The following is a 12,257-nucleotide window of genomic DNA, read 5'->3' on the forward strand; positions in this document are numbered from 1 at the left end:
AGATGCTGCTGATATCATCTACTGCGCAAAAGCGTGCGCTTCCTATCACTGTATAAGACGGTATCTGATGTTTTGCACTGTATGGGTCACAAATGACCAGTTTGAGCCAGGCAAACAAACGTATAGTGACTGTACTATTAGCAGTATAAGGCGGTAAATGCTGCTACTCTGTACCTGCACTGTACACTTTATATACAGATCCCTGTTTACATTCTGCATTTACTGTACTGCATTTGAATACACTTGAATATCTGACTATGCACATACATTTACATTTACATTTATGGCATTTGGCTGACGCTCTTATCCAGAGCGACTTACAGTTTGATCATTTTACACAGGGAGGCGAAGGCGGTGTTAGGAGTCTTGCCCAAGGACTCTTATTGGTGTAGTGTAGGGTTTTTACCCAGGTGGGGATTGAACCCCAGTCTACAGCATAGAAGGCAGAGGTGTTAACCACTACCACATACCGTCCATACGTCCAGTATACCTGTTATAACCTTCGCCTATGCACATTTTGTCTATGATACTTGTACTTACCGACTGCACACTCTGTCTGTCTTTTACTGTCTTTTGTCTTTGCACTGTCTGCTATTTATCTTTTATTACTGCACTGGAAAAGTGGCCCGATAGTGTTTCGTTATTCTGCACTACGCCGTATTGTATAATGACAGTAAAGCTGAATTGAATTATTACTGTTACTCTGACTAATCAAACCAATAAAAAGCTCTTGATGATCTGACTTCTCTTCTGACTGCGTGAACACGCTCACTCAGAAATAGTCCCAGCCCTCCCGACAGCAGAGCACGGTGCTTCGTTTATACAGTGTTATGCAACAGTTTCTTCCAATGGCACAATCCGATCGGTTGAGGAGCATCTTTTCACAATAATCGTATCATTCTGTTAAGCCCTGGTTGCTAAGTAACAACGCACTCTATGATATTTCTGATCGCTGGACTTAAACTAGATTGTACTAAAAATGACCTGAACAACTTTTTCACTAGTAAACAATAAAACAATGAGATTCCAATCGTCTGTAAAATCTTTCCTCTGAAAGATTTTGAAACTAACCTTCATGTATGCACATTTTTATTGACGTCATTGGAGCGCAGCGGCTGCCCTTTGCGTTGTCAAAATCTCAAGATGAATCAACGAATAGAAATGCTCCAAAAACATCATCACTTTGACTTTCATTCACTGTAAAGTTACCATTTTGGAGATGGTTGCATTTTTTGCCACACTGAAAATATATAAAAATGTGCAAATTATGCATTTTAAGCCTGTAAAATCTCATTTGCACATTAATTATTCTGCAAAAAGTCCAGTATCAAAGTGTAATATCAGTGACTGGCACAGATTCAAGGTGATATCTTTTAAAAAAATGACCATATTCACTTGTAGTGTGTGGCCTTCAATAGCAAACCATGTAGAAGCTCCTCTTGATCTATTTAACTATAAGTGATGCATGCACAGAGCTCACCTGCACTGGGGGGCAGACACTAAAAACTAATTAAAAAGGAATGAAGTCTCTTAATGTATCTCTGACCATGTTTTAGGGGTTAAATAGAGCAAAGAGATAATGATACTGGCCTCTAGCCTGTGTGTACTGGACTATTTGCTGATGGAGGGTCAGAGAGGGAAATGTGGACAAGCAGGCTTAACCAGCTACAGTACGGGAATTCCACCAATTTTTTAAAAATGACATCCTTTAAGACGTAAAAAAAGTGATTTAAAGTGGCTTGATGAAACGTGTCATTCTAGAGAAACTTGGAGAGAACTTTTGACTGTGGTGGTGATAGGAACTGGACGTCTGAAGTGTTTATTGCCTCCTAAAGCTCCCTTACATCAAGCCATAACATGAAATGTTGCCTGCATCCTGAGACATTGTCTACAATAGTTTTAAGATCAGGTTTTGGCTTTAAAACTGCACCCAAACAAAACGTATTTTTTCAGGTTATGACTATTTTGCCATTATTAACATTACATATAAAAACTCAGAAGATATGTAAGCTCTCTGGGTTCTTGAATAGTACATAAAATGGCTAGATTTGCATATATTTGCATCTCTTGGTTACTATCACCACCACTGTGAAGAAATCTGAGGTGGTAAGTTTCTATGCTATGAATCGTTTTCAATCAAACCTCTCTGAATGAGTTTGCTCACATCTCGACATTGGGGGAGTTCCGCTTTACTGACAGGTCTAATGCACAAAACGTCACTCTTAGTGATGGAATAGAAGCAAGACGAAGATTCAGTTCAGAAGATTCGACGGTAGACAAAAAGCAAGTGAGCTTGATATCCACAGTTTAAAACTGCCCTATAATTCAACACCCAGCCGAACACATCAGACAACAGCCCGAGCTCTGCGATTGATGACAGTGGAACGCTCTCTATCGGTTCTGCCGTCCAAACTGAAATATAGGACAGTATCCCAGCATCCAGTGCCGGGATCAGTCAGGATAAATGGATTAAATGAGGCATCTAGAGCATTTTACTCTCGCTGAGACCAACGCTGTGCGCACACAAACACGCGCAAGCTGAAGTGTAAAGATAAGGCAGGCTGAGCATCAGTCAAATAAAAAAACTGAAAATTAGCTTCATAACGCAGCTGTGTAACGTGTAAATCATGCCCTCTAATATGCACCGAAAACTTCTTAGAGGTGAAGCGTATGCCAGCATTCACTCCCATTTCCGTGTTTAGTTTCTGGCCTCCACTACTGTCCAGCTGCTCTCCTCTGGGAAACGTAACAGAGCCAATTTTCCATCAACTGATTCCTCCAGAGAGTGCTGAGCGTGAGGCCGGCGTGATCTCTTTCTCTCACTTCAAAGTGCCCCTATACCATATGAAGATCCACACTCGGACAATCTCTCACACAAGCAGAGCTTTAACTGAGGAAATGTAATTCATTTCTGTATTTCTCTGAAGTTTCTCCATTCTGGACTTTTTCCTTTCACTCCACTACATTTCAGAGTCTAATATCCGACTTTTTCCTCCTACATTTTGAGAAATCTGTCGTTCCTTTTGGTTTCTGTGTGTATAAAAACGTAACATGTCGAAACGAAAGAAGCGCAAAGCCAGAGCACCAATCAGGGCCCAGCGGTCACTTTGTTTAGAGCTGGTTTTGACCTGTTGGTCATACCGAGCCAGTGCAGCACGCGGTTCAACGTCAGCGCAGCAGCGTAAAACTTTGGGAGAGTCTGTTCAACATAAATGATGAACTAACCTTACTTTGTGTAAATAGAGCTCAATATAGAAATATGTCCACATATGCAGTCGAGACTGACGCGGCTTTTTTCTGAATTTCTACAAACACCATTTCATTTTATAGTAAATGAGTTTGGGCTGGTTTATGTTTATGAACAGACGCCTACAGATCAACATAGTAAAGGAGCTCATCTGTGATCCTGAGTTTAAAGCCAGTTTTTATTCAACTTAAACTTGGAACTAAGTTGTAAATAAATCTGCAACTGAAACTTTGCTTGTGTGTAAAAAGTGATTTCAGAGCCACTCGGTTCTCCCTGATGGAAACTGTTTACCTTCAGTGTTTTGTGCTTCTGATCATTTTAATAGACGTCAGCGTCACTAATTAATGACCTTCTATTAAAAGACTGGTTTACCAAGAGAGACGCTGGAGGACTTTCACCTGAAATGAGTTCATGAAGCCAGTCTGGTTATAAAAATGATAACAGGACATCAGAGCCAGAATTCCTCTTTTAGTACTTTTACTTTATACTAAAGTACATTTGAAGGGAAATACTTTAGTACTTTTACCCAAGTGGAGGTCTAAAGGGAGGAACTTCTACTTTCACTGGAGGAATATTTTACCCTGGGGGTCTCTACTTTAACTCAAATACAGGGTTTGTGTACTTCGTCCTTCACTGCTATGAAGCAATGTACCAAATACAGGGGGCCCTGCCAAGTCCAGGACCCCCCAGCTAATCTCTTGGATTCCTTGAATGTCTCAATTCTGGGGTCTTCTGAAAATAAACCTATTATGACATTATGCTGTCTGTGGATTGGGCTGCCCACCGCTCTGGGCAAGTGTGCTCACTTCCCCCTAGTGTGTGTGTGTTCACTAGTGTGTATGTGTTGTTTCACTTCACGGATGGGTTAAATGTGGAGGTGGAATTTCCCCGTTCGTGGTATTAAAAAAGCATCACTTAACATTGTCTAGCCTGCTTCACCCACCATCAGTCTTCTGTCTTTGATATTCTTAACTAACTAGCGATGCAGCACTGCTCTGCCTCAGGGTGGCGCTATAGCAAACCGGTTCACCCAATTTTGTCTTTACAGCCTCGGAACTGTAACTCTGCCTGGGATTCCTCTGAAAAACGTACAATATGCCATAGCATACTTGCAAATCTGAAAAGATGCTCAGTTTTTCAAGAGATTGGTGGAAAGAATGAGTTGGTATTCAATTCTTAAACCAGAGAAAAAAGAGGAGATATTTAGGATCTGAATTAGTGTGTGAAACACCAGACTGCCAAACTAGAAAAAAGCATCTCCAGGAGAAGAATAGTGAGTGAGTTAGCAGCCGGCCAACAGTGGTATAGCCAGCCAACATAGGATCCCCCTGAATACCAGGGGGTATTTCACACACTGCTGTGGACCATCAATACAAAAGAGTGTGGAAGTACATTAGAATCAGCATGTAGCTCAGCTTATCTTAAGCCCTATTCTAGCTGGATTAGTTCTAATTTGACTGGTTAATTCATAGATGATAAAGGATTCATGCAATTTCCCTAAATTAAACCAAACAGCCCAGATCAAAACATCAATGCTTGGATGTTTACCTTGGCAAACCCAAAACATGACAGTGGATGTGGAAGGAGACTTTACATATCATTTCAGTGGGGGGGTGATGCGCATTATCAATGGAAAATCCAAATGATTGTGCATAATCATAGTAAAGGAAACTTGTTACTAAAGGGAGCCCTGAGTTCAGTGAATTACAGAAGTGAATCTGATTCGCTGTGGAATTATTACTTAAACTTGTAAAAGATTCGTACTGGAAAAAAACGTCATGGATCTCATTGGAAATCACTTAAATTACAGCATCTCCCACTTAAAACGAGTCTAGCTCCAACAAGACTTGAGATGGAGAAAGAGGCTCTGACACTATTAGAGTCGGGTTAGTTACCTTAAAAATAACACATTATAAATGAAATCGTAAAAGTAGTACTTTACTCTTTACTTCTGTCTGACCCATTTTCAAGGTTTATCAAAAGAAAAAAATGATGTGATTTGTTATTATTTCAACCTCAGATTCCTCAGATGGCCTTTCCTCATTTTCTGTGGAGAACATATAAAATAACCCATTTTCAGTGTCTTCACTCTGTTCACTCCCCACACATTTACACTGGTTCCAAAAGTCCAAAAAAAGTCCCACCCAAATCATTGAATTCAGGTGTTCCAGTCACTTCCATGGCCACAGGTGTATAAAGAATGGGTCGCTCTCAGGAGCTCAGTGAATTCCAGCGTGGTGCCGTGATCGGACGCCACCTGTGCAGCCAGTCCAGTCGTGAAATTTCCTCACTACTAAATATTCCACGGTCAGCTGTCAGTGGGATTATAACAAAGTGGAAGCGATTGGGAACGACAGCAACTCAGCCACGAAGTGGTCGGCCATGTAAAATGACAGAGCGGTCAGCGGATGCTGAGGGGCATAGTGAGCAGAGGTCACCGACTTTCTGCAGAGTCAATCACTACAGACCTCCAAACTTCATGTGGCCTTCAGATCAGCTCAAGAACAGCGTAGAGAACTTCATGGAACGGGTTTCCATGGCCGAGCAGCTGCATCCAAGCCTTACATCACCAAGCGCAATGCAAAGCGTGGAATGCAGCAGTGGAGACCCGTTCTCTGGACTGACCAATCACGCTTCTCCATCTGATCTAAATCTATACTTTAAAGAGTACAAATGTGCATGTATATGCAAATTAGTTCTGGCTCATATTACAGTAAAATAATAGATTGAGATCCCCCAACATTCAGACTCAAAGCGTTGACCTAATTCTTGCCTCATTTTAGGGCGTGCTGATATCACTCCAGCCTAGAAGTGGCCAATATAACATGTTATCATGATTGTCATAAATGACATCACTGTATATTTCGCCAGTACTTTAAAAAAATGAACCACTGCATGTTTCATTAGAAAAGGAAAAGAAATGAATGTCAAAAATGAAATGTAACTCCCAACTGAACTCACAGTGCAACTGAATGTGCATGTAATTACATTTAAACAGTGTAAAAACTCAAAAACTCTAAAATTCTAAGGACTAATTATTAAACTGCAGCTATGCTGGTGCATTTTGTTCATTCCGGTTTCTTCACAAGCCTTAATAAACTAAATATTATGATGCACATTGTGTATTAGGGGTTGCATAAATTGGATGACTAAGTGACTAGTTCCACTAGTCAGTGTTGTGGGCAGCAGTCAACAGAGGACAGCACTGGAAATACAGCAGAGGTAAAAACTGCAGTGAAGTTTTTTTTGCTAAACACAAAGCCCAAAGTATTTCATTAGAGTAGAAATGCCACCCAAAATGAAACCAAGCTGCATAAGACTGCACTAAAACAGTCCTGAAAGCCAGACCAGGCAGGTTTTGAGAACTGCGATAGACGGGTCATTTGACCGACAAGCAAAATGTTTACTGCAAATGTGAAATGAAGACACACGCTACTGGAGAGTGTCACTGCTGGACTGAGAATAGCCCACCAACCGAAAATATCCAGCCAACAGCGTCCTGTGGGCAGTGTCCTGTGACCACTGATGAAGGACTAGAGGATGACCAACACAAACTGTGTTGTGTTACCTGCTCTGTGAAGGTCCATGGGGGTCCTGACCACTAAAGAACAGTAATTTTTTAATAACTATGGTCAACTACTAAGAATGAATAACTGCACAATCCCATATGGACTAAAGCCACAGTGTGCCATAGTGTGCCCCTGCAAGCCTGAGTTCCTCTCAGTCCCACTACAGCAGAGGAGGAACACATTCATCTGGGTGAGGACAGGACAGGCATGGCCTTCTCCCTGACTAACACAGAGAGACAGACTGACAGGCCATCAGCCCACTGTAATCTGATTGGACGGCAAATGACAGACTGATGGACAGACAAAGCAACATGTTACAGCAAATGATTAATTAGTTGATTCATGGTGCCTGGAGATAGAATGAGCCTTAAAACGACCAGCACTAGGAAAAAAAATACGAAAGAATGGCTTGAAAAAGCAAAACAACTGGCGAGAGTGGTTATGTAACATCACACACACACACACAAATTCTCTGCACGCACATGCTAGACGTGTAGGAAGGCTCACCAGTTGCAGCATGTCATGGATGGACTCAGAGGAGTGCTTGGAGCTCCTGTTCTTCCACAGCACGGGCATGCTGACCTCTACAAAGGTCACTGAGGTGGTGACCTCTAAAGGAAAGACCAACCCTCACTCCACCTCCAGCTTATCACCTCCACAGAGCCGATACGAGCGTGAGAATGAAAGCTCTAGAAAGCGAGAGAGCTTCTGTTCCTTACACCACAACCCTGATCTATCAGCTCCAGCTTACCCCTCCTTTCCTCCCTGCTCACACTTCCCCCTCTCTCTCTCTCTCTCTCTCTCTCTCTCTCTCTCTCTCTGTGCTTGTCTGGTCTGCTCTACAGGAGGACGGACCGAAAGAACAGAGCTGTGGCGGAAGTGGTTCTGCTAGAGATAGCGAGAGAGAGAAAGAGAGAGCCAGAGAGAGAGAGAGAGAGCCAGAGAGAGCCAGAGAGAGAGAGAGAGAGAGAGAGAGAGAGAGAGAGAGAGAGAGAGAGAGAGAGAGAGAGAGAGGGAGAGAGAGAGAGAGAGAGAGAGAGAGAGAGAGAGCCAGAGAGAGAGAGAGAGAGCCAGAGAGAGCCAGAGAGAGAGAGAGAGAGAGAGAGAGTGAGAGAGAGAGAGAGAGAGAGAGAGGAGTAATAACAATAATAATCTCATCTGCAGGGATGAGAGACAGAAGGGGAGGGGCAGGGGCTGAAGAAAGAACCTCATCAAATGGCAATGTCACTCGCCCCCACTCGCCCAGCGCAGTACAGTATAACACCAGCACAACATCTAAGAACAAGTCTGACCGCAGCGATGCTTTCTGATGCACTTCTACACAGGCCAGGTTCTACGGGGCTGCACCGTCAGTTCAGCTTTGGGGCAAACTGACATTGCTGATTTGGATGATATTTCAAACTGATATGTGACTGATTTACTGCTCCCCAGAAGAGCAGAATGCTGTGATAAAACATCTGGATTACATATATTTTACTGCATTCGTAGCTCAAACAAATGGATGCAGCCTATGAAAGCCTTATGAAAGTTTATGCATCTTCATCAGCATATCCAATGATCAGGCATAACATCATGACCACCTCCTTATTTCCACACTCATTGTCCACTTTATCAGCTCCACTTACTGTAGACCTGCACTCTGTAGTTCTACAGTTACAGACTGTAGTCCATCTGTTTCTCTGATACTCTGTTACCCTGTTCTTCAGTGGTCAGGACCCCCATGGACCCTCACAGAGCAGGTACTATTACTATGAGTGGATCAGACACAGCAGTGCTGCTGGAGTTTTTAAACACCTCAGTGTCACTGCTGGACTGAGAATAGTCCACCAAACAAAAATATCCAGCCGACAGCGTCCTGTGGGCAGCGTCCTGTGACCACTGATGAAGGACCAGAGGATGACCAACACAAACAGAGCAGGAGCAGATGAGTTGTCGTCTCAGACTTTACATCTACAAGGTGGATCGACAAGGTAGGAGTGTCTAATAGAGTGGACAGTGAGTGGACACAGTGTTTAACAACTATAGCAGCACTGCTGTGCCTGATCCACTCGTATCAGCACAACACACTAACACCACCACCACCATGTCAGTGTCACTGCAGCTCTGAGAACGACCCACCACCCAAACAGTACCTGCTCTGTGAGGGTCCATGGGGGTCCTGACCACTGAAGAACAGGGTAACAGAGTATCAGAGAAACAGATGGACTACAGTCTGTAACTGTAGAACTACAGAGTGCAGCTATACAGTAAGTGGAGCTGATAAAGTGGACAGTGAGTGTAGAAACAAGGAGGTGGTCAGAATGTTCTGCCTGATCGTTATACATTTGTAATAAAGTGTACAGTCAGTCTATATGGCATGTAACGAGTTTTAAGTGATGAATTCAGTTCTATACAAACTGGACTTCCAGATCCATTATCTGCTAAATTTCCTTCCACATCTACGTTTCGGTATTTCTCTCAAAAAACAAGCAAGGGTAAAGTCACACAGTGCGCTAAAGACCGACACAAAGCAGACGGATGACACATGAGAGGATATATAACAAGGACAAATGCTCCAACATACAGAATTAGACGGGCAGTTTCACTTCTTATCTGGTACCAAGTGGCAACAGCAGTCAAAACCACCACAGCACTGCATTTAAGACCGTCCTTAACATCCCAAGCTCACGGTTCTCAATACGCACACTAGAGCCAAAGCTCTAACCTGAAAACTACAACCAGCAGACAGCAGGTTTATTAAAGCCATTACTTAAAGAGGCACACGATGACAGGAACACACAAGTGCTGCTCCTCAACTCTTGATCTAGTAAGGCTGCCTTATAAGGCAGCATTAAACACTGTGCACACTTGAAGGATATTAGACACCCACAGTGCATTTAAGCTGCAGAAATGAAGATAAATAGTGAAAAAACCTTAAACGGAATTAGCCGTACCTCCATCCATGCAGGTTCCATGGTCAGTGAACTGAAGAGAAGGTCAAACAGACCGAGGAGGCGAAAACAGGAGAGAGAGAGCGAGAGAGAGCGAGAGAGAGCGAGAGCGAGTCTAAACCTGTTCACAGATTTTCCTACTGCCAAAGGAATCTCAACACAGCAAGCTTTGAACACCTTAACCACAACCCTCACACACAAACACGCCCGTCTTCATTTGCTCAAGGAAACCCCTGCGCCCTCGTCCCACCAGAGCAGTGACTCATGGGACAGGAAGGCAAATGTTTCCTTCCACAGAGAGCAGGGACGTCCTCTTATCACCCAGAGCCCTCAAATACAACCTCAGTAGCCTTCACGGCTCAGGAGCCGCACTGCACGAAGCAATGTTTTGAATCCACCTCAAATGTGCTCATCATTTCCACACGAATAAAACACACCGATCAGGCAGAACATCATGACCACGACCTCGTTTCTATGCTCACTGTCCATCTCATCAGCTCCACTTACTGTATAGCTGCACTCTGTAGTTCTACAGTTACAGACTGTAGTCCATCTGTTTCTCTGATACTCTGTTACCCTGTTCTTCAGTGGTCAGGACCCCCATGGACCCTCACAGAGCAGGTGCTATTTGGGTGGTGGATCATTCTCAGCACTGCAGTGACACTGAAGTGGTGGTGGTGAGTTAGTGTGTGTTGCGGTGGTCTTTTAAACACCGTGTCCACTCACTGTCCACTCTATTAGACACTCCTACCTTGTCGGTCCACCTTGTAGATGTAAAGTCAGAGACGACAGCTCATCTGCTGCTGCACAGTTTGTGTTGGTCATCCTCTAGTCCTTCATCAGTGGTCACAGGACGCTGCCCACAGGACGCTGCTGGCTGGATATTTTTGGTTGGTGGACTGTTCTCAGTCCACTGAGGTGTTTAAAAACTCCAGCTGTGTCTGATCCACTCATTTCTTTTGCTCCGTTCTTCATGAAGTTTATGAACAACGTAAAGGACAACAGACGTTTTCAAACGATGTCCAGTCTGAAAAACTAAAAAGTGGAGCGAGGAGGTTTTCTGCTGATATCAGCGTTATGTCAGTTGGTACATGTCAGGTAGTAAAAATAGCTTCTGTTATTGATGGTCATGGTGTGTATTCAGTAAATTCATTTCATATCGATTTTGTCGGAACTAAACCTCGTATCTCCAAAATGACAATTTTATAGGAGAAGGAAAAAACCTTCTTTACTTTCAATATAAGTCAATGGAACCAGACTTCCTTCTATGTCATTTTCGGTCATTTCTTCTGACCCGCTCATCACGAAGTTTACACACAATGTAAAGAGTGACCGGCATTTTCAAATTACGTCAATAACTGAAAAACTGTTGTGTTTTGCTCATAATGTATTCGTTTTTGTCCAGCATCTAGTTAATTGAGGGAGCTTTTATTGCGCTGACCTGCATTTATTCAACTCTTCCTCCTGATCTAAATGAATGTATTCATTCTTTTTATCATTGTAATGAAACACAATATGCTTGGGATGGATTACTAGGATGGATAGTGGGGACCCCCAATGCAGAATGCTGCTAAAGTCCCCTAAATGCTCTGAAACGGCCCAGTACACCGCACCGAATCTTGGAAGTAATGAATCTAGTGCTTCAGCACTGCTCAACATAAAATGCTGGACTTCAGGCTGCCTTTTGTTTTTCTCCAGTGTAGTGACTCGGGGCTAAGAAAGCCCTCTAATTTGGCAAAGCAGCACCGAGAACAAGCTTGACTGGCTCGGAGCTTGAAGATCGACCCTTATCGCCCCGGCCGTCTCATCTGAGATGCACGCAGACGTTATTCAACGAGAAAACTAATGAAGTCCTTCTCCTCTTTGTGGCTCCCCTCCGGCGCCTGCCTCTATAATTTATCAGCACAAAGCGAATCTGAATCGATGCACATAATCGAGCAATTAGAATGCAGGGCTAATTAAAGGAGGTGTCCTCCTTCCTCTGCCGTTCGTCTCAAGGAAAGAAAACAAGCTATGAGATAATAACACTAACCAGTGGTGTGATTTAAGGGGGGGACAGTGCACAGGGGCTACAAAGGAAACATCCTGCCCCCCACCCCTCTCTCCGTCCCACAAACGCAGCTGGTCCAGTGGGCTCTAAATAAAGCCGTTAAAGATGTTCATTTGATAACACACAAGTAGCAAATTGCTTTAATAAGCCATGTGAAGAGGAAAAATACGGCGGGTTAAACGTGCTGCTCGCAGAATTACGCCGGCAGCTACTAATAATGGGGCGCTTCAAGTCTGAGTGGCAGCAGGTGAGACGCTCCAGACACACTAACAGCTCACATTAATAAATAATCACTGTCCTCAGGAGACGGGAATAGTTTCTGTGCCCTTGCTCAGAGCGCTGATTGAACATTAAGCTTCTCCAAAACTAATAACTGCGATAACTAAAAGCAGAATAATTAAGGGCGGAAGAGATGCGTTAAAAATACAATAAAATGCTACTGACTAAACCTCTGCAGGAGA

At 43.3% G+C, this 12,257-nt stretch overlaps 1 protein-coding gene across 4 annotated transcripts in view; it reads right to left on the minus strand.

The window, feature by feature from the left end:
- tiam1a (TIAM Rac1 associated GEF 1a) overlaps nt 1–12,257 on the minus strand; it is a 127,019-nt gene that overhangs the window by 16,361 nt on the left and 98,401 nt on the right. Inside the window, exon 1 of one of the 4 annotated variants that reach the window (XM_037546958.1) lies at nt 9,750–9,878. The exons of 2 other annotated variants lie outside the window; for them this stretch is intronic. In XM_037546958.1, the coding sequence (XP_037402855.1) occupies nt 9,750–9,770 (21 nt within the window). In that variant the 5' untranslated portion in view covers nt 9,771–9,878. Of the gene's footprint in view, nt 1–7,323; nt 7,692–9,749; nt 9,879–12,257 lie in introns of those variants that run through there. One more of the 4 variants, XM_037546957.1, reaches the window with a different exon arrangement.

This window comes from Pygocentrus nattereri, chromosome 18 (assembly GCF_015220715.1).
Source record: "Pygocentrus nattereri isolate fPygNat1 chromosome 18, fPygNat1.pri, whole genome shotgun sequence".
Taxonomy (NCBI): Eukaryota; Metazoa; Chordata; class Actinopteri; order Characiformes; family Serrasalmidae; genus Pygocentrus; species Pygocentrus nattereri.